The sequence below is a fragment of the Delphinus delphis genome, chromosome 16, assembly GCF_949987515.2.
Source record: "Delphinus delphis chromosome 16, mDelDel1.2, whole genome shotgun sequence".
NCBI classification, from domain to species: Eukaryota; Metazoa; Chordata; class Mammalia; order Artiodactyla; family Delphinidae; genus Delphinus; species Delphinus delphis.
Window position 1 is genome coordinate 64,476,721 of NC_082698.1, and position 24,636 is coordinate 64,501,356.

The 24,636-nt window shown below is 36.6% G+C and overlaps 1 protein-coding gene across 1 annotated transcript in view; it reads left to right on the plus strand.

Moving 5' to 3' along the window:
• CTNNA3 (catenin alpha 3) overlaps positions 1–24,636 on the plus strand; it is a 1,614,209-nt gene that overhangs the window by 398,029 nt on the left and 1,191,544 nt on the right. Inside the window, exon 6 of the mRNA XM_060034928.1 lies at positions 6,661–6,924. Within this exon, the coding sequence (XP_059890911.1) occupies positions 6,661–6,924 (264 nt within the window). The remainder of the gene's footprint in view (positions 1–6,660; positions 6,925–24,636) is intronic.

Genomic DNA, 24,636 nt, shown 5'->3' on the forward strand with positions numbered 1-24,636 from the left:
AAATGAATATAGTGTGTTTCTGAACTTTACATATACATTTTCTTAACTGACACAGTAGTCTGCATTAGAATTAAGTAATATTGCTTTCCTAGGAGGTTCCTTTGGAGGTATTAATATTCACTTTGGTGTATTACAACTACTTAAGACATGCATTAATGGCCCAGAGTATATACTTTGGGGATATCTTGATACAATCATTATATGGTTTCTTAGTTTTCTATTTGAATTTGAAGAATTCTTTAATCTTCTCCTTTATTGAATTTGTCCTACTAACATGAAATAGAAAATGGGAAATAAGTGTAGAAAAGCAGTGAAGATCTCTCTCTGCTGCTTAACAATGTTTTGATTGTAAAATCTTGCATATTTTCAATCTTTTTTTTTTTTTTTCCTTCAGAACCTTCTTTTTATCTCTGTAGTCTACTCTTGTTTCACCATCCTATATCCCTCAGCTCAGTTAAGGCTAAGTATTCAACTTCCTAATTTATTTCGGAGAAAAACATTTAAATTAGCAGGTGTTTGCACTATTTTGTTTTCTGATAGAACATGAAGCTGCCCACTGACCAATGATGCAGTTAGCAGGCAACATCTTGGCAGAGAGAAGATTGGGGATAGAAGTCAACCAAGAATGGAATCCAAATAGCAAATTTTCCATCAGGCTTTTCTCTGCATGTCTTCTTAGTCTTAAGAAAACAAAACTACGGGCTTCCCTGGTGGCGCAGTGGTTGAGAGTCCACCTGCCGATGCAGGGGACACGGGTTCGTGCCCCGGTCCGGGAGGATCCCACATGCCGCGGAGCAGCTAGGCCCGTGAGCCATGGCTGCTGAGCCTGCGCGTCCGGAGCCTGTGCCCCGCAAAAGGAGAGGCCACAACAGTGAGAGACCCGCGTACCGCAAAAAAAAAAAAAAAAAAAGAAAAAAAAACTACTCTTTATGATCTCCCTTCCCTCCACTACCAGAGAAGTGGGTTTGTCAGCTCCAGAAACTTCATTCTTCATTTAAACACCTGGAAGAGAAACTCAGTAATTTGCATGTAGTTCTGCTTTGTTGAGCAGAGTATCTGCTGAGCTATTCTACTTGGGCAGGGAGGTAGCTTAGTAAGGAAGTTTTCTCTGATTTTTTGAAATGTGGGTTTGTTCAAGGGTATGTGGAATCAATTGCTGTGAAAATCCTTTAGCTTTGCCCTTTCTGATGGCTAAGCTATCGGAGCTTTCCTTTTTTATTTTTCAAACATTTAGATTTTTTTCTTTTTTAGACAGAAGCCCTTAAGTTGGTAGAAGATACTTGCAAATGGACTGCATATCCAATGTTTTCATCCTTCCCTAAATATCATGGGAAATGTAACATGACAGGTCTATAGCTTATTTATACCAGTGAATATTTGCTTGGCTTTATTAACACTTTTGTTTTGTCTGATTTTGTATAAACTTTAAAAACTGAAGTATAACATACGTACATAAAAATGTACAGCTTATACACATACAGGTCAATGAATTCTCCAAGCCAAACACACCACCTGCAAGGTAACAAGCACCCAGATCAAGAAACAGAAAATTACCAAAATTCAAAAGATCCCTTATGCCCGTTTCCAGTCTCTAATCGCCCCTCAAGAATAAACACTATTCTGATTCCTAAAACTATATATTAGTTTTGCCTGAGTTTGAACTTTATATAGATGGAATCAAGTAATATGTACTCTTTCGTGTCTGGTGTTTTTCATTCCATATTTCGTATTGTAGCATGTAACTGCATTTTGTTCATTCTCATTACTTTGGGTTGTCCCTAATTTGGGGCTCTATGAAGAGTGTTTCTATGAACACTTTTATATGTCTTTTAATGAACATATGAAAATATTTCTGTAAGAGTGTATCTTCTCCCAGGAGTGGAATAGAGCTGGTTCATACACATTCATTAATATATACATATGTTTAGCTTCGGTAGGCACTGCTGGTTTTCCAAAGCAGTTATATCAATGGCTTCACTAACATTTGATGTACAGATAGGTATAATTTAATTTTACTCTTTAGCTTTCTGTGGCATTATCATGTACAAGTTTGTCTAGACTCTCCGGATTATGTATATTTTCCACACATTTGATTTCTTGGAATAATCATATCCCAAGTTTCTTATCCTTTCTGAGCATAACTTTCTCTTACTTATTTCTTATTCATTTGTCTATTTGTTTCTTCAAAAAAATGATTAAGTTCCTAATACATGCCATGTACTACTAGATAATGGATAAAAAATAAATAAGTTATAGTGCTTTCATTCAAGGGACGTATAATGAAGTGAGGGAGACAGCAATATGAATATATATATATACATTTTTTTAACATCTTTATTCTTTTTTTTTTACATCTTTATTGGAGTACAATTGCTTTACAGTGGTGTGTTAGTTTCTGCTTTATAACAAAGTGAATCAGTTATACATATACATATGTTCCCATATCTCTTCCCTCTTGTGTCTCCCTCCCTCCCACTCTCCCTATCCCACCCCTCTAGGTGGTCACAAAGCACCGAGCTGATCTCCCTGTGCTATGCAGCTGCTTCCCACTAGCTATCTATTTTACATTTGGTAGTGTATATATGTCCGTGCCACTCTCTCGCTTTGTCCCAGCTTACCCTTCCCCCTCCCCATATCCTCAGGTCCATTCTCTAGTAGGTCTGTGTCTTTATTCCCATCTTACCCCTAGGTTCTTCATGACATTTTTTTTTTCTTAGATTCCATATATATGTGTTAGCATACGGTATTTGTCTTTCTCTTTCTGACTTACTTCACTCTGTATGACAGACTCTAGGGAGGTGGATGGAATAGATATCTTTTTAAGTGATTTCACTCAAATCTAAAAAGCTTCATCTTTGATCTGTTGTTTCTAGATTTAGTAAAGAAGTCCATTAACAACTTGTCAAATTCATTCATTATGTCTAGGTTATTAAAAAATCATGTGTATTCCAATATAAATTTCACTTTTTTGAAGTAAACAGACCCCATATTTTTAACTCCCTCATACAGAAGTCATCCTGTCTTCCAAATTGCTTTTCTTAAAAACATTTCTTTAATTCTTTTTTTTAAAGTATAGTGACCGTAATTATCCACAGTACTTTGGGTCCTAAACTCTAGGGTGTGCATGTGTTTTTGCTTGCTTCTTTGGTTTTTGGAGAGTTCAGTATCTTCTGATGTCCTTCTTGGTAATTTACAATACATATTTAGCTTCTTAGTCTAGAACACAAAATGTTCAGGTTTATATCTTCAAGAAACAACTTATGATGAATCCTAGGTTCTTCTCCTTATTGTAACATTCATCCTGGGTGAAGGCCCTGTAACCTTCACACACATGACTTTGGCTCCCAGCTATGAGTTAGTGATTCACAGATCTCTATTTCTAGCTTAAGTCTAGATCCATGTATAGTATATTTTAATTTGGATATTATGCTGGCATCTCACATTTCACAGATGACAAAAAGTACTTTACCTTTCTCTTCCAAATGCATTATTCATTCTGTATTCTCCATCTGGCTGAATGCATCACGATGTGCACAATGGTGAAAACAATTTTCTAGATGCTTCTAGATACCTCCACCCCCTTCCATCTAAGTATCACAGAGTCTTACTGTTTTTACCTCCTAAATATTTCTGGATCCATCCTACTACAGCCTAGCAATAGTGTTCAGCGTTCAGGCACTCATTGTCTTTTACCTGGATTATTGCCTGGTCTCCCTGACTGAAATTTCATTCTCTCTAATCACTAAATGGTCACTGCTAGAGCAATCTTTGAAAGTACACATCTGAGCTTGTTTCTCTCGCAGTTCCTTAACATGGCATCTGCCTGCGTTTCTAGCTGGATTCATCACCATTCCTGCTTAGCGTCCCTATACTTGTAGTGCCACCTGCAGTAGCATGCATACTCCTTGCTCTGTTATGCCTCAGTCCTTTGCACATGCTGTTTTCCTTTTTTTGGCAGATGTCCTTTATTCATTTATTTTTTTAACATCTTTATTGGAGTATAATTGCTTTACAATTTTGTGTTAGTTTCTATTGTATAACAAAGTGAATCAGCTATACATATACGTATATCCCCGTATCTCCTCCCTCTTGAGTCTCCCTCCCACCCTCCCTATCCCACCCCTCTAGGTGGTCACAAAGCACCGAGCTGATCTGCCTGTGCTATGCGGCTGCTTCCCACTAGCTATTTATTTTACATTTGGTAGTATATAGAAGTCCATGCCACTCTCTCACTTCATCCCAACTTACCCTTCCCCCTCCCCGTGTCCTTAAGTCCATTCTCTACGTCTGCGTCTTTATTCCTGTCCTGCCCCTATATTCTTCAGAACCTTTCTGTTTTGTTTTTTAGATTCCGTATATATGTGTTAGCATACGGTATTTGTTTTTCTCTTTCTGACTTACTTCACTCTGTATGACAGACTCTAGGTCCATCCACCTCATTACAAATAACTCAATTTTGTTTCTTTTTATGGCTGAGTAATATTCCATTGTATATATGTGCCACAACTTCTTTATCCATTCCTCTGTCCATGGACACTTAGGTTGCTTCCATGTCCTAGCTAAGAACAGTGGGTAGACAGCTACTTCTGTCTTCCCTACATCTTGTAAAACAGTTAATTACCCCCAAATCCTGCATGAAGTAGCAGACAGCCTTTATTTTCAGAAAGGAAGGAGCTAAAAATATAGTAGTGCTGCCATTTATTAACCTCAGGTAACATTATCCGAAGGTAGCAGAGTCATGGGATTTGCCATCAGAAGACTTAGGTTTACATCTGTTCTTTTATCAGCCTTTTAATCTCCTTAGACTAAATACTCATTTAGTTAAAATGGGGCTAATAACACCAGCCTTATTGCCTTAAAGGGTGTTGTGATGGTCAGTGAGATACTATCCAGAAGCACTTTATAAATTATAAGTCATTATACAACACAGGTCCTCACATCCTTGTGTAGTAGCAAATAAGAGAAATCCTTCCCACACAGGAAAGAGTATAACATAGCTGTTAGGATCATGGCTTAGCAGTTGCACTGACTTGGGTTACAATGCAAGAAATGCCACCATTTAGCTTTGTCAGTTGGCTCATGAACTCAGTCTCTGTAGATATCAGTTTTCTCATCTTTAAAAGGGAGAATAATATGTATCATGAGTTGTTATAAGGATTACATGAGATATTGTATGTGGAATGCATAAGTTATTGTTAAGTTCGCTTGAATTAGTTTTCTTTAAAATAAACTTTTTATTTATATTAATAATTTTAGATTTCCAGAAAGGTTGCAATGATAGTACAGAAATTTCCCATCCACTTTTCTTCTGATTTCCTTCATTGTTAATGTCTTACATTAGCCACAATGAACAAACATTGATGCATTACTATTAACTAAACTCTGGGCTTTTTTTGGAATTCATCAGTTTTCCCATTAATGTCTTTTTTTCTGTTCCAGGATCTGATCCAGGGTTCTATGCTGCATTTAGTTATCATGTCTCCCCAGTTTCCTCTGGTCTGTGACAGTTTATCAGTCAGTCTGTTTGTTTTTTGTGACCTTAACAGTCTTGACGGATACAGTCCAGGTATCATGTAGGATTTTCCCCAGTCTGGTTTTGTTTGTTGTTTTCCTCATGATTAGACTGAGACTGTGGGCTTTTGGAGAGAATTCCAGACAGATGGAGTACTCGTCTTGTCACAACATATCAAGGAGCACTCGCTAGCCATGTGACATCACTGATGATGTTAACATTCATCTCTTGGTTAAAGGAGTACTTGCCAGGGTTTTTCACTGTATATTGAGCTAGTTTTAACCAGTTGTCACTTATATAGGACTTTCTCTTTCCTCTCCTCCCACTGTTTGAAATGCTTTTCATTTATATTTATTGCAAATGTCATCTCTGAGGAAATATCTTCTCTGACCACCCAAGCTAAAGAGCTTCTCTTCTCAAGTCAGTCAGTGTTGTGTTTTCTCGATAGCATTTTTCATTACCTGAAATTGTCTTATGTATTGGTTTTACCTAGTTTATCTGTTTGTCTTTAGGCCCCCTCCCCCTCAAACAAGAACATAAGCTTCAGGAGAACAAGGTCCTTTCAGAATTGTTCACTTCTGTGCACTTGACATCTAAGCACAAGGGCTAGCATATACTAAATGCTCACTAACTATTTGTTTGAATAAATGTTAAAGAAAGAAAAATCCAGGATTAACTTATTAGCAAGTATTTCTGAAAAAGAGTGGAAGATAGCTGAATGGTGGGATGTTTAATTTAGTATTCTTAACTTAATTGGTGTAGTTTTAACAAAAAGGTTCAATGCAATCATCACCATCTATGCAAATAAGTAATCAGCATCCTTGTAATTCAGGCTGTCTTATAATTCACTTCATAATGTGAAAGCCAAAGTATTTTTCTGACTTATAAGTATATGACTGACAAATGTAAGAGTTACTCAGTTACCACACATCTGTACCATTGTGACCTTTATTTGCTATGGCTTAGCTTTCCTATTACAGAAATTTTAACAGAATCAGTAGGAGTATAGAAATAATTTATGCCCTTTATTTTAACTTATCGTTATGAATTCCTAGTGTCTATTATCTTTTCATTTATATTGGCAGAAAAATGGAGTTTCTTGGCATAAATCTTTCTTCCATAACCTCTCTTTTTATTTCTTTCCTCAGGACCTAAAATCTCCAAACCAGAGGGATGAAATTGCAGGTGCCCGGGCCTCATTGAAGGAGAACTCCCCCATATTGCATTCAATTTGTTCAGCTTGTTTGGAACATTCTGATGTCGCTTCCCTCAAAGCCAGCAAGGACACAGTTTGTGAAGAAATTCAGAATGCCCTCAATGTAATTTCAAATGCTTCGCAAGGCATCCAGAATGTGTTAGTCCCACCAGAACCTCAGGCAGCAACCCTGGGAAGTGCCCTTGATGAGCTTGAGGTAAGTTGAGAGAAAATTAAAATGTGATTTGATGTACCAATATGAAAATTAATAGATGGGTGTTCTCAGATCCTTGGGTTGGAGTTCAGAGTATGAGTAAATAAAAATCCAGTGACCTAATCAGTCTCTATCATTGTCTGTGTTTTCCAAAGAATTGAATAGCAGGACACTATTCCATCAGTAAACTTCTGATTCCTTTACATCTCTGCCAAGGAAGCCAATGCATTTAAATTGGGATTGCTAATTACATTGAAATGATGACTTTATTTTACACAGATCAATTTATGAAATGTAGGATTTATTCATTCCACAAATACTTATTTTTGGCGCTGTTCTTTATGCTTGGGATACAATTGAGTGCTGCTCTCTTGAACTCCTCACATTTTAGTTTGGACTAGGGTGGCTAGTGCATATTAAGGCTAAATTTTGTAAGTAGAGCCAACCGGATTTGACAAAATGGTTGTGGGGTGTAAGTGAAAAGGGAAGAGTCATGGCTGGTGTTGCAGGTTAGCTCCTCTAGAAGCACACACTGGACAGAATTTGGGATACAAGGTGTTATTAGGAATCAACATGTGTGAGGGGAGAGGAAGGGAGCAGGACTGAGCAGAGGAAGAAGTCTACCTGTGAGCCAGACCCACAAAGCCACCAATGAGTAGGGAGCTCTGGAGAGAGTGGTAACCTCAAGAAATAGCCAGGCCCAGGCCTCTTTCAATCACTGGAAGCAGGTCACCCTACCCTGGGAAGGGTCTTACCTGTAGGCAGGGGGGCTGGGGATAAGCCCTCTGCAGCTGCTGCAGACCCTGAAAGAACTGACAGCTGGGGGGCCATCTGCTGGCCTCACCCTCCACAGGTAGGCAACAAGTCCTGCCTGGAAGGGGGATGTGGGCAGTAAACCTCTGTGTCTACCACAGATAATTACAAGGGTTTTTTGTTGTTGTTGTTTGTTTTTTGGCTTGAGCAACTGGATGGATTAAGTTTTTATCAACTATGATGGGGAAGACTGTGGGTGAAGCCATTTTTGAGAGGAAGATCAGCAACTCAATTTTCAACATGTTGAGTTGAGAGATTTGTTAGACATTCCAGTATGATGTCAAAGATCATTGGTTATCCAAGTCAGATAAGTACTTGCTTAATGGAAGACAACACGGTGTAATGCTTAAAGATAAGGGATCAGGAGCTCAGATGCCTGAGTTCCTATCCCAGGTCTGGTGGATACTGCCCGTGTGACCTTAAGCAAGCTATTTTATTGAACTCTCAGTTTTCTTACCTATAAATTGAGGATAATAATAGGACCTATATCTTAGTGTTGTCTGTGTCAGTGAATTAATAATACATGTAAAAATGCTCATAGCAGTGACTGGCACATAGTAAGTGCTCAATAAATCTTAGCTTTCACTATTTGTTGTGGAGGTGACTATTTGGCAGAAGATTCTTCCATAATCAAGAAATCAACACAATTAAAATTACTAAAGTTTTACTGATAACTTAAAAAAATAAACACATAACCTATAATTCCTATATGTTCTTAACATTATTACTGTCACAATAAACTTATTAGATATCTAATTCATTTAAGTTTAGAATAGCCTTTCCATATGCTTTTCCTTTAGTTACATGTCTTAAACAGGTTTCTTCATTTCTAACCTAACATTATTAAATTCCTAATTTTTGGCATCAATGAAAAAATCTGTTAACTTCCTAATTATTAGCATTTATGTGAAAATCTTAGCACCTATTTGTCTAACTAAGGTAGAAAATTAGTGGTGATTCTTTAATAATACCCCATCATGTAAATGTTTGCCCTGTGTAATGAGTACTCAGTAAACTTGTCTATTAGATGAGCATTCTGTCTTCACAGTAAGATTGAAAACACACTGTGGGCAAGATTATGTTTCTAACTAATTTTATACCAGTGATACTAGCAGAACATTAGGTCCCCCATACATTAATATGTAACATTTCTTGATAGCTAAACACTTAACATAAATTTATCACTTAATTGTTACAGTGTCCATATATGTTTTTTTCTTGTTTGTTTTACAGAAAATAAAACTGAGACTTATGTATGCTTTTTAACTTGCTCAAGTCAGAAGGCTAGTGAGTGGTAGTAACCAGGATGTGAATCTAGTATGTCTGGTCTAGAAGATATTTCCAACTTCTGTATTATACTGAATTCTCACAGGTAGAGCTTAATGTGGTTAATCAAAATTCAACAAAACTTGTTCTACGATTCTTAGTTTATTGGAACTATCAGAGAAATTATATATGTAACCCAGTCCAAAAGATGGCATAACTTTTTAGTGAAAAATTATTTTTTGGGTACCTGGGTTATTTAAGTAGAAGTAGTCTGTGTATGAGGAGTGACTAGTATTGTGAGGTGAAATTTGCAAGAGTGGGTAGATGGGATTGTGTATCACATTTTTCATAGTACTAAACAGAATTGTATCAGGTGATGCTTGTATAAGAGGTCCGGTTTATCTCAGACACCTTTTTCTATATTCTTAGGATTTTAGAAGAAGATAGAATATTTTGAAGTTGTCTTCCTTCAGGGACTTCTCTTTTCTCACTTTAGTTGAAAGTGGCTGCTGCAGACAAGAAATGGCAGTGGTTGGAGAGGAGGAGAAAGTGTGTGTCTGTGTGTGTCTTTGTGTGTCTGCGTGTGTGTATGGGTGTAGTTTTGATGGGAGTGGGCATAGGTATAGTGATAGAGTCTTCCCTTTTGTAAGATAAGTTGCTGACTCCCTTCTTCTTATCAAGGCAGGAGGGAGTTTCAAAGATATTATCCAGAAATCCGAATACTGTCTCAACAACCTTTGAAATTCAGTTCCAGTCAGTTAGGGATAGAAAGCTGGTACAAAATGCCTGAAATTTACATACATTTTTATATGCAAGTTACAATAGCTTCTGAGGTTGTCTGAACTAGATAAAGCAGAATTTATTGAGCATTTAGCCTTTTTAAATGATTTTGTAAATTAAATGGTTGCACTTTTCTTTACTTACAGGAAGCTTATTGGTAAAGGATCCAAAATAACCTTTGCTCTATCTTGCTTCTGCAAATATAATACTGTGAAATAAACTGATGTAGTAAATACTCTGTTGGGAGTAAGTCTCATTAAATGTTATAGTGTAGAAATGTATCAGAGCACTTACTCAACAACTACCAAGCTGAAGCATCATTAAATCTTTCATTCTGGTCCATGTCTGGTTGTTGAAATGAAACCTGAGATTTATTGTTGGAGAAAATAGAAGTTGAATTAGAACACTGTATGGGCTAAATCAATTTCTTTATTGGAAAAGCTAATGTGAATTTTAGAGTGTTCTTTTGCATTTGTGACTGAATGAGAGTTGAGAAGTGTCCCAACTATGGATTAACAGAATTATGAAAATATCTTTAAGTGAGAAACTTTGCCAGTGAAAATTGCTGGCTAGTCTACTAAGGTATATTTGCTCTTGTTTGGAAGGAAAACACAGCTTTCATAATCGTAGTCCACAGAATTATCCAGATCCTCTTGTGATAATGATGATAATAACAAAGGAGTTTTGTAGTATTTTGTCATTTTCAAAGAGCTGTCATGTTTATTTTCTTATCTTCTTTTTATATATTCATTTATGGTCATCATTCATATATTCCTTTATTCAGTGTTGTATCCCCAACACCTAGAACAATGCTCTATACATAGTAAATGCTAGGTAAATATCGATGAATGAATGAAGGAAGGAAAGAATGAATATAGGAATGGTGCCTATCGTTTTGCAACAATGGAGTGAAGAGCATTTTCCCTTTACCCGTGTTTTTTCTCCTTTCTCCAACTTGTAGTGTACGTACTGGGAGTTTGTATTCTACTTTATCTAACTTTTAACTGGGATGCAAATTTAAAGTGAGGGAAACCACAAGGAAAATATCTGAGTGATATGCTGCTCAGATACCTTTCTGTGATAAGGGAGCACAAAGAGAAAAAAAAATCTTTTCTCAGTGGCTATCTAGCCTTAGTTTAGTTTCCCTGTAACTGCCAATCTATGCTGTCTTTTACTAAGAGTAATAGTTTTGAGGTATGCAGTCCTTATATTCTTTTGTTTTCACCTGAAGGAGAAAACAGGACCTCTATTAATCAAATTAGCATTTAGGAGGTAAAGGAAAATAGGCATCAGTGATATCTAGAAGCAATTTAATATGAAAAATGGTTTGGTTTTTAGAAATATAGTGAATTAGAAAAACTAAAAATAATGGATAAAATATTTTTAACTACATGGATAATCTGATAGGTGAATTAGGGAAATTTGTTAGGGCTAGCCAGGTACAAAGAGCACAAATCCAAACTAGCATGCCAGCACTAGCATTGTGCTAGGCGATATGGGGAATTTGTTCTTCATTATTGCCTGTAGCTTGGATTTTGGAAGAACATGAACTGAGGACAGAAGACAAAGCTTGTCAGCTGGAAAGTCACATGAGACCCTTACATGAATCTGAGAATCCTTTTATTTGACCACCTCATTGGATAAACAAGAAAAACACTAGCCTCTATAGCAGGAGATAGTAGGAAAACTTGGCTGGCTTAAATTGGCCATGGGTAGGTCAGAAAAATATACAGAACATCTTGGAAATTTTCTAACTATAAGTCTGTTCTCATCTGGACTTTGGGTCAAAAGTCATATTATCTGTGTAGCCTCTAAGACTTTAACTGAAAATTTAAAATTGTCCTGTCTTGGCAATATCTCCAAGTAACTGCCAGAAGTAAACTCAGATTCTCTCTACACCATACACTAAGTCCACAAAAAATTCTCATACAACTCCAAGGGTAATAAGTTCTCACAAGACACACAAATAAGCAAGCCAACATGAATGAAATTTTGTAGAAAGAGCAAACTGTAGAATCAGATCTGCAAATACTGCAGATGTTGAAACAGTAAGATATTAGATGTAAATTAGTATGCTTAATATATATTATTTCCTCATCTACTCAGTAGAGTATGAGGAGTATGATGAAGGAAGAAAAGACTATCAAAATTGACCAGGCAGAACTATCTAAAATGAAAAACAATTGTGAAAAATCCAATGGTTAGGCAAAACAGGAGGTTAGATAGCAAATTAATGATCTGAAAGATGTGTTTGAAGAGGTTACTTGCAATGCACCACAGAGGCACAAAATAAGATTTTTTTGTAAAAGCAGTTAAGATACATGGAGAATGGTGTGACGAGTTCTAAAATATTCTGATATAAGATACAGAAGAAGAAAAGCATAAAAATATACTAAGAATTTCCTGGAACTAATGGAAGATAGCAATCTCCATAGCTAAAAAATCTAATAATTCCCAAGCAAGATATATAGAAAGATACCCACATCTACACATATTGTAATGAAACTGAAGAACAACAAAGGCAAAAAGAATATTTTAAAAAGGAAATAGGGATAGCTTTATTCTCAGCAAGATGGCAGAATAGGAGGCTCCCGACTCTTCCCTCTACAAACAACTACACATGTATCAGTTGCCTCTGAAATCCAGAAACGAGTTGAGCAATTCCTCCATGTTGGTCAACTAAGAAAATGCCCACCTCAAAACAGTTAGTTAAAAACTGAGGTACACTCTCACCCTAAACTCCATTCTTAGCACAGCATCATACAGTTGAGGGGGATCCCCCATCTCCCAGCTTCTCCTTGAGGATAAAAGGTTTTGATACATATCTAACACCCCAACTTTTATGGCTGCTACCAGAGGGAATGTCTACTAGCTTGCCTATCTTTGGCAGCTGACAGGGACCTATATCTGCTAGTCCCTTGGGACCATAGAGAACAAAGAGGTAGTTTTCAAGCAATTCCTATAGCTTTTTCCCCTGGCTCAGTTCAGAATGAGCAGGCAATAAAGCCCAGCTTCCAGCTTCTTCTTGGAAGGGGTTAGAATGCACATTTACCTACTAAATTTTCCAGTTGCTGACCAGGGTCTGACTTCTAACTCAGCTGTCTTTGGGAGCTGATGGGACAGGCAATCACTAGTCTCCGAGGCATTTGAACCTGTGTGTGGGCACTTCCCATGGCTTTTCCTCTGGCTAGCTCCAGTTAAGTAACCGAGTCACCATCTTCTTCTTGGAAGGAGTCGGACTACACATCTAGTACAGTAGACTTTTCTGACTACTGCCTGAAGATCTAGCTTCTCACTCACCTGCCTCTGGGAGCTGATGGAGCCATGCATTCTCTACTTTCCTGGGGTCTACACAGAACAAAGTGGCAGTTTTGAGTGAGCGGAGCCTCTTCCTACAACGCCTTTCCCAGGCTTGCTCCAGCAGTAAAGCCCAGCTACTAGTGTCTCCCTGGAAGGGGTTATGCTGCACATCTAGTGTCACAACTTTTCAAGTTAGACTAGCAAAAACATTTGAGAAGCATCTGGAGTAGCTGGATGGGCTGATTATTGGGGTTCATCACCCACTTGAGGCCAGTGTCTCAACTGGGAGAGGTGGCTATTTTATCTAACGCACAGAAAAACACAGAGAGAGTCAAGAAAAAAACAGGGAAATATGTTCCAAATAAAAGAACAAACTAACTCTCCAGAAATGGACCCTAATAAAATAGAGATATGTGATTTACCCAACAGATAATTCAAAATAATGAACAGGAAGGTGCTCATTGAGGTCAGGAGAGCAATTTGTGAACAAAGTAAGAATTTTAACAAAGACAAAATGTTAAAAAATAATCATAGAGCTGAACAATACAATTGAATGGGAAAAAAAATCAATAGATGGAGTTTAGCTCAGACTAGATCAAACAGAGGAAAGAAAGGATCAGTAAACTCAAAGACAAGTCAGTGGAAATCATACAGTCAGAGGAGCAAAGAAAAAAAAGAAAGAGTGAAATCAGCTTAAGAAACTTATGCATATGTGTATTATCATGTGGATATGTATGCATTATAAGAGTTCCAGAAGAAGAGAAAAGAAGGGAGCAGAAAGCTTATTCAAAGAAATAATGTTTGGAAATTTTCCAAACCAAGGAAGAAAATAGACATCATCCAGGAAGTCTAAAAAACACCAAAAAAAAAACCCAACAAAAAAACCTGGAGAGACCCACACCAAGACACATTATAATCAAATTGTCAAACTTAATGACTAAGAGAAATTTGAAAGCAGCAAGAGAAAAATGACTTGCTACATACATGGGGACCCTCCCTTCCCCCATAAGATTATCAATGTATTTTTCAGCAGAAACTATGCAGGCCAGTGACGAATGTGGTGATATATTCAAAGTGCTGAAAGAAAAAATCTGCCAACCAACAATACAGTGCCTGGCAAACTGTCATTCAAAAATGAAGGGAAGGTAAAGGCTTTCTCAGACAATCAAAAGCTGAAGGAGTTCATCACTCATATTCCTACCTTACAAGAAATGCTAAAGGGAGTTCTTTAAGTTGAGATGACACAACAATATGAGAGAATAAAAAGTATGGAACTCATTGGGAAAGGTATTACTACAGACAAAAAAAATCAGCTGATACCCTTATGGGAATTCCTTTGTATGTTAATTTTTGTTTTTCTGTTGCTGCTTTTAATATTTTTTCTTTGAATTTAATTTTTGTTAGTTTGATTAATATGTTTCTAGGTGATTTTCTCCTTGGGTTTATCCTGTATGGGACTCTCTGTGCTTCCTGGACTTGGGTGACTACTTCCTTTCCCATGTTAGGGAATCTCTTCAAATATTTTCTCAGACCCTTTCTTTTTCTCTTCTTCTGGGACCCCTATAATTGAAATGTTGGTGCGTTTAGTGTTGTCCCAGAGGTCTCTGAGATTGTCTTCAATTCTTTTCATTCGTTTTTCTTTATTCTGCTCCTTGGCAGTTATTTCCACCATTTTGTCTTCCAGCTCACTTATTCGTTCTTCTGCCTCAGTTATTCTGTTTTTGATTCCTTCTAGTGTATTTTTCATTCCAGTTATTGTGTTGTTCATCTCTGTTTGTTCTTTAGTTCTTCTAGATCTTTGTTTAACATTTCTTGTATTTTCTCAATCTGTGCCTCCATTCTATTTCTGAGATTTGGATCATCTTTACTATCATTACTCTGAATTCTTTTTCCAGGTAGATTGCCTATTTCCTCTTCATTTATTTTGTCTTGTAGGATTTTACCTTGCTCCTTCATCTGTGACATATTTTTTGCTGTCTCTTTTTTTTTGATGAGTGGGATTGTGTTCCTGTTTTACTGGTTGTTTGGGCTGAGGCTTCCAACAGTGGAGCTGGTACATGGTTCGCTTCGGGGTTCCTCCAATCTCCTTGGGCGTCGCGGTCCCCCCTGGCAGGCACCCTAGTTGTGGGGAGATGCAAACTCCACCTCTTCCCACACTGCCATCTTGACTCCGCCCCCATACTCATTAAATTTAATAAATATTTGTTAAATCTAGTCTGTGTGAGGCATTGTGCTAGGTACTGGCTTAATACTAACGCCTTATATTTGCAGTAGTTAGCATGCTTATCTGCACATTTTATTATTAGGACCAGATTGCCTTGTAGAGCAAATAGTTTAGAAATTATTATGCCCTTTGTAAAGCAGCAAACTGCTCTTCCATTAAGCTGTATAACTTGTCTATGTTCAAGAGAAACAAGAATTAGAAGACTTATAACTTGAGCTTGTTTCTCATGACCACCTCCCCCTAGTAATTGCCCTTTCCAAGTAAGACCTCTTGTGAAAAATGATGGCCAGTGCTGGAATTCAATTAGATCTTGAGTTTAATACATTTGTTTATGTATCTTCCTTTCCCTAGCAGATGATGAGTTTTGTGAGTAGAGGAATGATGTCTTATTAATATTTATATTCCCCACTGCTTAGCACAGTGCCAGGGATGTAGTAATTGCTTAATAAATATTTTTTGAAAAGATCATGAATTGCTGACATTTGAGAACCTGGTGAGAAATTTTAATGCATCTAATAAATATTTGTCCAATAAGAGAAGGATAAAATCTCTTACATCTTGATGATTAAAAAGAAAGGATTGAGTGCCTTGTAAATAAAATATGTGGATAATAATGATTTCTAGAACTTGTTTGCTCTTGGCCTCTTGGGGCTATTAAATACATGCTGTACATGATATTACAGAGAATGTTCAACTCATGATCCATAAATTTGATATCAAACTTAGAGATACCTTCTAGGTGGCTAGATAAAATCATGATTTTATTTTAGTTTTCCAAAATTTGAAAAAGGTAAAGCTGAAATCTAGAGCAGAGTTTTAAAACAAGTTCTTATGTAGTATTTATATAATATCATGAGTTTCATGTCAGCCATTTGATCATCAATATTTATTAGGTAACTGTTCTGTATTCCCACATTGTCATATGCTTCATAGAACTAGAAAAGAAATAAAAGAAATAGTCTCTGATTCTAATAATTGCATGCCTATTTAGGAGATGAGAATAACATAAAACAAACTACTAGAGTTCAACACAACACTCTTCCTTCAGATCCTCACTCATGGGTCATAAGTTGGGTTCTCTAGGGAAACTACTCTGGAATGAAATCTAGCACTAGGTAGTGTTAGTTTCATGTTAATTACGGATTGCCCTAGTGGGAAATAAGAATGGGAAAAATCAGGGAGGAAAAATAAATATGGGAGGTGATAAAGAGACTTATGTAATAGGAGTGGAAAATTCACACTTAATATTGGTTGGAATTCAACTTAGGAAAGTTGGTTTAAGGCATATTATAGAAGACCTCAAAATAGAGCAGTTTTTGTTTTTATTTATTATTTGTTGACCACCCTGGACAAAAATGGACAGTTTGCAACTTGATTTGGTGTATAGGACTTTATATACAACTAACACACACCTTTCAAATATCTATGGAACATTCACAAAAATGGATCAAAAGAAAAAAGAAAAATTCAATAAATTCTGCAAAGTAGAAAAGAGTCAACAAATGAATGGCATTAGGAAAATGTGTCTTTTTTTTTTTTTAGCCTAAATTTTACAAATCTGACTTCTTCTATTTTATTCTCTGTAAAGATTTCTTTTGGTAATTAAGATTACTGTTAATTTTTAAAATTACTTAATTTCTGTTTTTATCTTTATTAACTCCTGCTTTCTAATTCCTGAGTTAAATTTGCCATTCTTTTATATACTGAGTACATTTATTTAGTTTATTTTTAGTCTTCTTCATTTTTTTTTCTTAATGTCTTAAATTTATTTATGATGTCATTTTTTCCTCTGGACACCTTATATTTGAGTAACAGTATATACCTTATATTTGGTAACAGTATAGGTTTTATTTTGGAAAAATTTTTGGATTTTTTTTTTTTTGGAAAACTTTAGGGATTTTCTTTGTAGCTTAATTCATGGTGTTTTTTTTGAAAGTTGCCTATTTGAAAAAAATGTGTATTCTGTTTTTGTTCATAGAAAATTCTAAAAAAATAACTTTCTTGAACTTCTTAATTGTAATAAATGAATTATCTTCATTTTTACTCTTGTCTCTACCTCATTTATTAGAGTTGAAGTCTCCCACATTACAGTGGATTTCCATTTTCTCTTTGTATTTTTAGTGGCATTTTGTTCCATACATTTACTTATTTTTTATTTTTATTATTATGTTAAATTGAAATATAGTTGACATACAATATTATATCAGTTTCAGGTTTGCTACATAGTGATTTGACATTTGCATACATTACGAAATGATCACCATGATTAGTCTAGTAACCATCTGTCCCATTACAAAATTATTACAATATTATTGAATGTATTCATTATGCTGTATATCATGTCCCTGTGGCTTACTTATTTTATACCTGAAGGTTTTTACTTCTTAATCATCTTCACCTATTCCCTCCACCTTCCCCCACCCTCCCCTCTGGCAACCACCCATGTGTTCTTTATATCTGTTTTTGTTTTGTTTTTTAGATTCCACATATAATTGAGATCATATGGCATTTGTCTTTCTCTGACTTCTTTCACTTAGCATAATACCTTCTAGATCCATTCATGTTGATGCAAATGGCTGATGTGATTGTTTTTTTAATGGCTGAGTAATATTCCATTGTATGTATGAACCATATCTCCTTTTTCTTTTTACATTTTTTTATTGAAGTGTAATTGATTTACACTATTATGTTAGTTTCAGGTGTAAGCATAGCGATTCAGATTATACTCCATTATAGGTTATTTCAAGATAATGGTTAATTCCCTGTGCTATACAGTATAACCTTATTGCTTATCTATTTTATACCTAGCAGTTTGTATCTTTGCTGCAAATGGCAGTATTTCATTCTTTTTTTTTTAATGGCAGAGTAACATTCCATTATATATATATATATATATATATATATATATATATATTTATATATATATATATATCTTTATATATGTACCACATCTTCTTCTTCTTCCAGTTGTCTGTTGATGGGCACTTGGGTTGCTTTCATGTCTTGGCTATAATAAATAATGCTGCTATGAACGTTGAGGTGCATGTATCTTTTCGAATGAGTGTTTTCTTTTTTCCAGATATATAACCAGGAATGGAATTGCTGAATCATATGGTAGTTCTATTTTTAGTTTTTTGAGGAAACTCCATACTGTTTTCCATCATGACTGCACCAATTTACATTCCCACCAACACAGTATGAGAACTCCCTTTTCTCCACATCCTATACAACATTTTTTATTTGTAGACTTTTGATTATAGACATTCTGACAGGTGTGAGGTGATATTTCATTGTGGTTTTGATACACATTTCTCTAATAATTTGTGATGTTGAGCATCTTGTCATGTGCCTGTTAGCCATTTATATGTCTTCTTTGGTCTATTTAGGTCTTATGCCCATTTTTTGATTGGCTTGTTTGTTATTATTATTTTTTTTATTGAGTTGTATGAGCTGTTTGTGTATTTTGGGTGTTAACCTCTTGCCAGTCATATCATTTGCAAATATTTTCTCGTATTCAATAGGTTGTCTTTTTGTGCTGTTGATGGTTTTCTTTGCTGTGCACAAGCTTTTAAGTTTGATGTAGTCCCATTTGTATATTTTTGCTTTTATTTCTTTTGTCTTAGGAGACTGATTCAAGAAATTATTGCTATGATTTATGTCAGTGTTTTGCCTATGTTCACTTCTAGGAGTTTTATGGAAACCAGTCTTCCATTTAGGTCTTTAAACCATTTTGAGTTTCTTTTTGTATATGGCTTGTAATGGAATGTTCTAATCTCACCATTTTACCTGTGGCTGTCCAGCATTCCCAGCACTCTTGCTGAAGAGACTGTCTTTTTTTTTTCCATTGTATATTCTTGCCTCCTTTGTTGTAGATTAATTGACCATAGGTGCATGGGTTTAATTTCTGTGCTCTCTATTCTGTTCCATTGATCTATAAATCTGTTTTTGTGACAATACCATAGCACAGGTTGTAGGCTTTTGATTTGTGGTTATCATAGGGTTCGTTTTTGTTGACCCGTACTTATATCTACTTGATTTAAACTGATAGTCACTTAAGTTCCAACATATCTAAAAGATCTACATCTTGGGAATTCCCTGGCAGTCCACTGGTTAGGACTCTGCACTCTCACTGCTGAGGGCCTGGGTTCGATCCCTGTTTGCGGAACTAAGATCCCATAAGCTGTGTGGCATGCCCCCCCCAAAAAAGTACATTTTTTATTCCCCTCCCCCAGATTTTGTGGTTTTGATGTCATATTTTACATCTTCCTGCTTATCCCTTTACTGTTTATTATAGTTATAGTTGTTTTTACATTTTTTTGTCTTTTAATATATGTACTGGCTTATTTAAGTGACCTTCAATCCTTACTATATATTTGCCTTTCCTAGTTGGATTTTCCCTTTCCTATAGATTCTTCTTTTTCTTTTTAGAGAAGACCCTTCAACATTTCTTTTAGGATAGGTATAGTATTGCTGAACTCTTTTAGTTTTGTCTGAGAAGTTGTCTTTCCTTCTATTCCACATGATAATCTTGCTGGGTAGAGTATCCTTGGTTGCAGGCTTTTCCCTTTTGGCATTTTGAATATATCATGCCACTCCTTTCTGGCCTGCAAATCTTCTGCAGAGAAATCAGCTGATAGCTTTATGGGGATTCCCTTGTATATGACTGTTTATCTCTTGCTTCCTTTAGAATTCTCTGTTTATCTTTAACTTTTGCCATTTTAATTATGATATGTCTTGGTGTTGGTCTGTTTGGGTTCATCTTGTTTTGGACCCTCTGTGCTTCCTGTACCTGGATATCCTTATTCTTCTTTCAATTTGGGAAAATTTTAAGCCACAATTTCTTCATATACACTTTCTGTTCCCTTCTCTCTCTCTCTTCTCCTTCTGGAACATTTATAATGCAAATGTTGGCACATTCGATGTTATCTTAGAGATCTTGTATGTTGTGCTTTTTTTTTTTTTTTGGTCTTTCCTTCTGCAGTTCTGATTAAGTGATTTCCAATATTCTACCTTCTAGATCACTTATGTGTCCTTTTGTGTCATTTAGTCTGCTACTTATTTCTTCTAGAGTTCCTTTTTTTAAAAAAATTATTTAATTAATTTATTTTTTGCTGTGTTGGCTCTTCGTTGCTGCATGCGGGCTTTCTCTAGCTGTGGTGAGCGGGGGTTACTCTTTGTTGTGGTGCGTGGGCTTCTCATTGTGTTGGTTTCTCTTTGTTGCGGAGCACGGGCTCTAGGTGCATGGGCTTCAGTAGCTGTGGCTTGTGGGCTCTAGAGCGCAGGCTCAGTAGTTGTGGCACACAGGCTTAGTTGCTTTGCAGCATGTGGAATCTTCCTGGACTAGGACTTGAACCTGTGTCCCCTGCATTGGCATTGACAAGTGGATTCTTAACCACTGTGCCACCAGGGAAGCCCTAGTGTTCTTTTTTGTCTCAGATATTGGGTTCTTTATATTTTCTAGTTCCTTGTTAAAATGATTTGTGTTTAGATCAATCTTCTCCCCTCATTCAGTTTGCATTTTTATTACCAACATTTTGAATTCTTTGATAAATTGCTTATTTCTGTTTTATTTTTTCAGAACTTTTCTCTTGCTCTTTCAATTAAGAGTAGTTCCTCTGCCTTTTCATTTTACTTAACTTTCTCTGTCTCTATGAATATAGATAAAACATTTGCCTGTTGTGGCCTTGAAGAGGTGTTATATGAGAGCATTCTTATGGAAATTGCATATGCCCAATGCCTTTGGTGGGAGGGCTGGAGTTGTTTATGCCTGTCATATCTTTCCTCAGGGTGTGCTGGCCAGTATGACCTTAGTAGTTGGTGTGGCTGCTGATGGAGAAGCTAAAGCCTGTACAGGATGTGAGGTGGGACTTCCCATCTGCTCAGTAGCTGTCACTGCCCTGTCCGGGGCAGGGTCTGCTCCTAAGTTGCTTGAGTAGAAGTCCTGAGGGTCAGGCTCCAGCTGGCTCTGTTCACTTTAAGTGTGTGTTTTTCCTTCTCCCCACACTGGGGCCTCTGCCCCAAAGGCGGGGAGTGCTGAAGCAAATGGAGCTTATGTGCTTACAGGGGTCTGATGCTCTGCCTGTGTAAGCATCTGTGGCTCTGGTCAGATGCAGCCCATGGTTGTGTGTTTTACACTGTTGTGGCTGCCTTAGTTCTAGTGTTAGGCTGTGGAGTGGAGTGGGCAGGACTGAAGCGTTTGTTCAGCTTGGGCTGGGGTGTACAGTGAGTTGGTCATGGGAATTTGGGTGCTGTGCTGCTTTCGGAAGTCTGGACTGTTTCTGATGTGCAGCTTGGGTAAGTGCCAACAGTGGCTGCTGCTGCCCCACCCGCACTATGCCCTGGGCCCCTGGATTGCCTCTGTGTCCCTAGATAGAGTCTTTTCTCAGGTCCTGGCTGCACTAGATCCAGTGCCAAGCTGTGGTGTGGAGTGACTGGGGCCAGGGCGTTTGCTTGGCTTGAACTGGGGAAGTGTAGGGAGGTGGTAGCTACGGGGGCAGACCTCTCTTTGCCTTGCCTGGGGGTAAGCCAGCACCATGCCCTCCTCGTGAGTGGAATCTGGGCTTCTCCAGCCTTTCTGTCTGTCCCAGCCATTCTCTGAGCAGCCAAGGGCCAGGGCCTGGCCTGGGACACGCAGTCTGTGGCTTGACCTGCTGACTCCCCGGAGTGAGTTTCCACCCCAGGGATCTCTTTTTTCCTCTTAGTCCCCTCCCAGGGGTACAGGTCCCGACCTGATTCTTTTCTTCCAGTGCTACCTGATTTTGTGTGTATCTGTCTTGCAGCCTTGGTTGTATAAGAATCCTTCTGTCAGTTTCCAGTTAGTTTTCCACGAGAATTGTTCCACATATAGATGTATTTTTGATGTGTTTGTGGAGAAGGTGAACTTCTTGTCCTCTTGCTGTGCCATCTTGATCCCTTCCCCTACATCTCCTTTATCCATTCATCTATTGATGAACACTTGTTTCCATATGTTGGCTATTGTAAATAATGCTGCATTGTACGCTGGTGTGCATATATCTTTTTGAATTAGTGTTTCTATTTTCTTTGGGTAAATACGCAGAAGCAAAACTGCTGAACTGTATGGTAGTTCTACTTTTAATTTTTAGGAACCTCCATACTGTTTTCTATGGTGGCTGCACTAATGTATCATCTCATTAACAGTGCATTAGGGTTCCCTTTTTTCCACATCCTCACCAACACTTGTTGTTTGTTGTCATTTTGATGATAGCCATTCTGACACGTGTGGGGTGGTATCTCATTGTGGTTTTGATTTGCATTTCCCTGATGATTAGTGATGTTGAACATCTTTTCATTTGTCTGTTGGCCATTTGTATGTCTTCTTTGGAAAAAATGTCCATTGAGGTCCTCTGCCCAGTTTTTAATTGGGTTTGCTATTTTGATGTTGAGTTGTTTGAATTATCTATATATTTTGATTACTTATCCCTTATTGGATATATCATTTGCAAAAATCTTCTTCCATTGAGTAGGCTACTTTTTGGTTTTGTTGATTGTTTCTGTCTTTTTGGAAAAAGCCTTCAGTTTGATGAAGTCCCATTGTTTATTTTTGCTTTCGTTTTCCTTGCCTGAGGAGACAGATCCAAACAAATTTTGCTAAGACTGATATCAAAGAGTATCCCACCTGTGTTTTCTTCCAGGAGTTTTATGTTTTCAGGTCTTACATTTAAGTCTTTAATCCCTTTTGAGTTTATTTTTGTGTAGGGTGTGAGAAATTAGTCCAGTTTGATTCTTTTGCATGTAGCTGTCTGGTTTTCCCAGCACCATTTATTGAAGAGGCTGACTCTTCTCCATTATATATTCTTACCTCCTTTCTTGTAGATTAATTGGCGATATAATCATGGTTATATTTTGGAGCTCTCTATTCAGTTCCATTAATCTGCATGTTTGCTTTTATGCTAATGTCATATAGTTTTAATTACTATACATTTGTAATATAGTTTGAAATAAAGGAGCATGATTTCTCCAGCTTTGTACTTCTTTCACACGATTTCTTTGGCTCTTTGGGGTCTTATGTGTTTCCATGCAAATTTTAGAATTATTTGTTCCAGTTCTGTGAAAGATGCCATTAGTGTTTTGATATGGATTACATTGAATCTGTAGATTGCCTTGGGTAGTATGATCATTTTAACAATATTTATCTTCCAATCCATGAGCATTGTATATCTTTCCATTTATTTGTGTCATCTTCAATTTCTTTCATCGATTTCTTATAGTTTTCAGAGTACATATCTTTCACATCCTTGGTTAAACTTATTTCCCCAGGTATTTTATTCTTTTTAATGCAATTGTAAGTGGGATTGTTTTCTTAATTTTTCTTTCTGATGGCTCATAATCAATGTATAGAAATGGAACAGATTTCTGTATATTAATTTTGTATTCTGCTATTTATTTTTTAGATCTAACAGTTTTTTTGATGGAATCAATTTTACCTCTTTGTTTCCAATTTGGATTCCTTTTTAATTTATTTTTCTTGTCTGATTGCTGTGGCTAAGACTTTGAATAATATGTTTGATAAAAGTGATGAGAGTGGGCATCCTTGTCTTATTCCTGGCCTTAGAGGAAAAAAAATTCAGCTTTTTACCTTTGTGGATGTTTTTGGCTGTGGGTTTGTCATAGATGGCCTATATTATGTTGATGTATGTTTCCTCTATACCCATTTGTTGAGAATTTTTATCATAAATGAATGTCAGAGTGTATGTCAAAATGCTTTTTCTGCATCTATTGAGATGATTGTATGATTTTTCTTCTTCAATTTGTTAATGTGGTATATCACATCAATTGATTTACAGATATTGAACCATTCATTCATTTCTGGAATAAATCCCAGTTGATCATGTTGTATGATTCTTTTAATGTATTGTTTGCTAATATTTTATTGAGAATTTCTGCATCTATGTTTATCAGTGATATCGGCTTGTAATTCTCTTTTTTGTTGTGTCTTTGTCTGGTCTTGGTATCAGTTTGATGTTGGCCTCAAAGAATGAGCTTGGAAGTATTACTTCCTCTGCAATTTTTTGGAATAGTTTGAGAAGGTTAGGTGTTAACTCTTCTTTAAATGTTTAGTAGAATTTTCCAGTGAAGCTCTCTGGTCCTGAAGCTTTGTTTGTTGGTAGTTTTTTGATTACTGATTCAAGTTCATTACTAGTAATTGCTCTGTTCATATTATTTTATTTCTTCCTGATTAAGTATTGGGAGATTATATGTTTCTAGAAAGTTATCTGTTTCTTCTAGGTTTTACAATTTGTTGGCATATAATTGTAGTAACCTCTACGATCCTTTGTATTTCTGCAGTGTTGGTTGTAACTGATGAGTCTGGC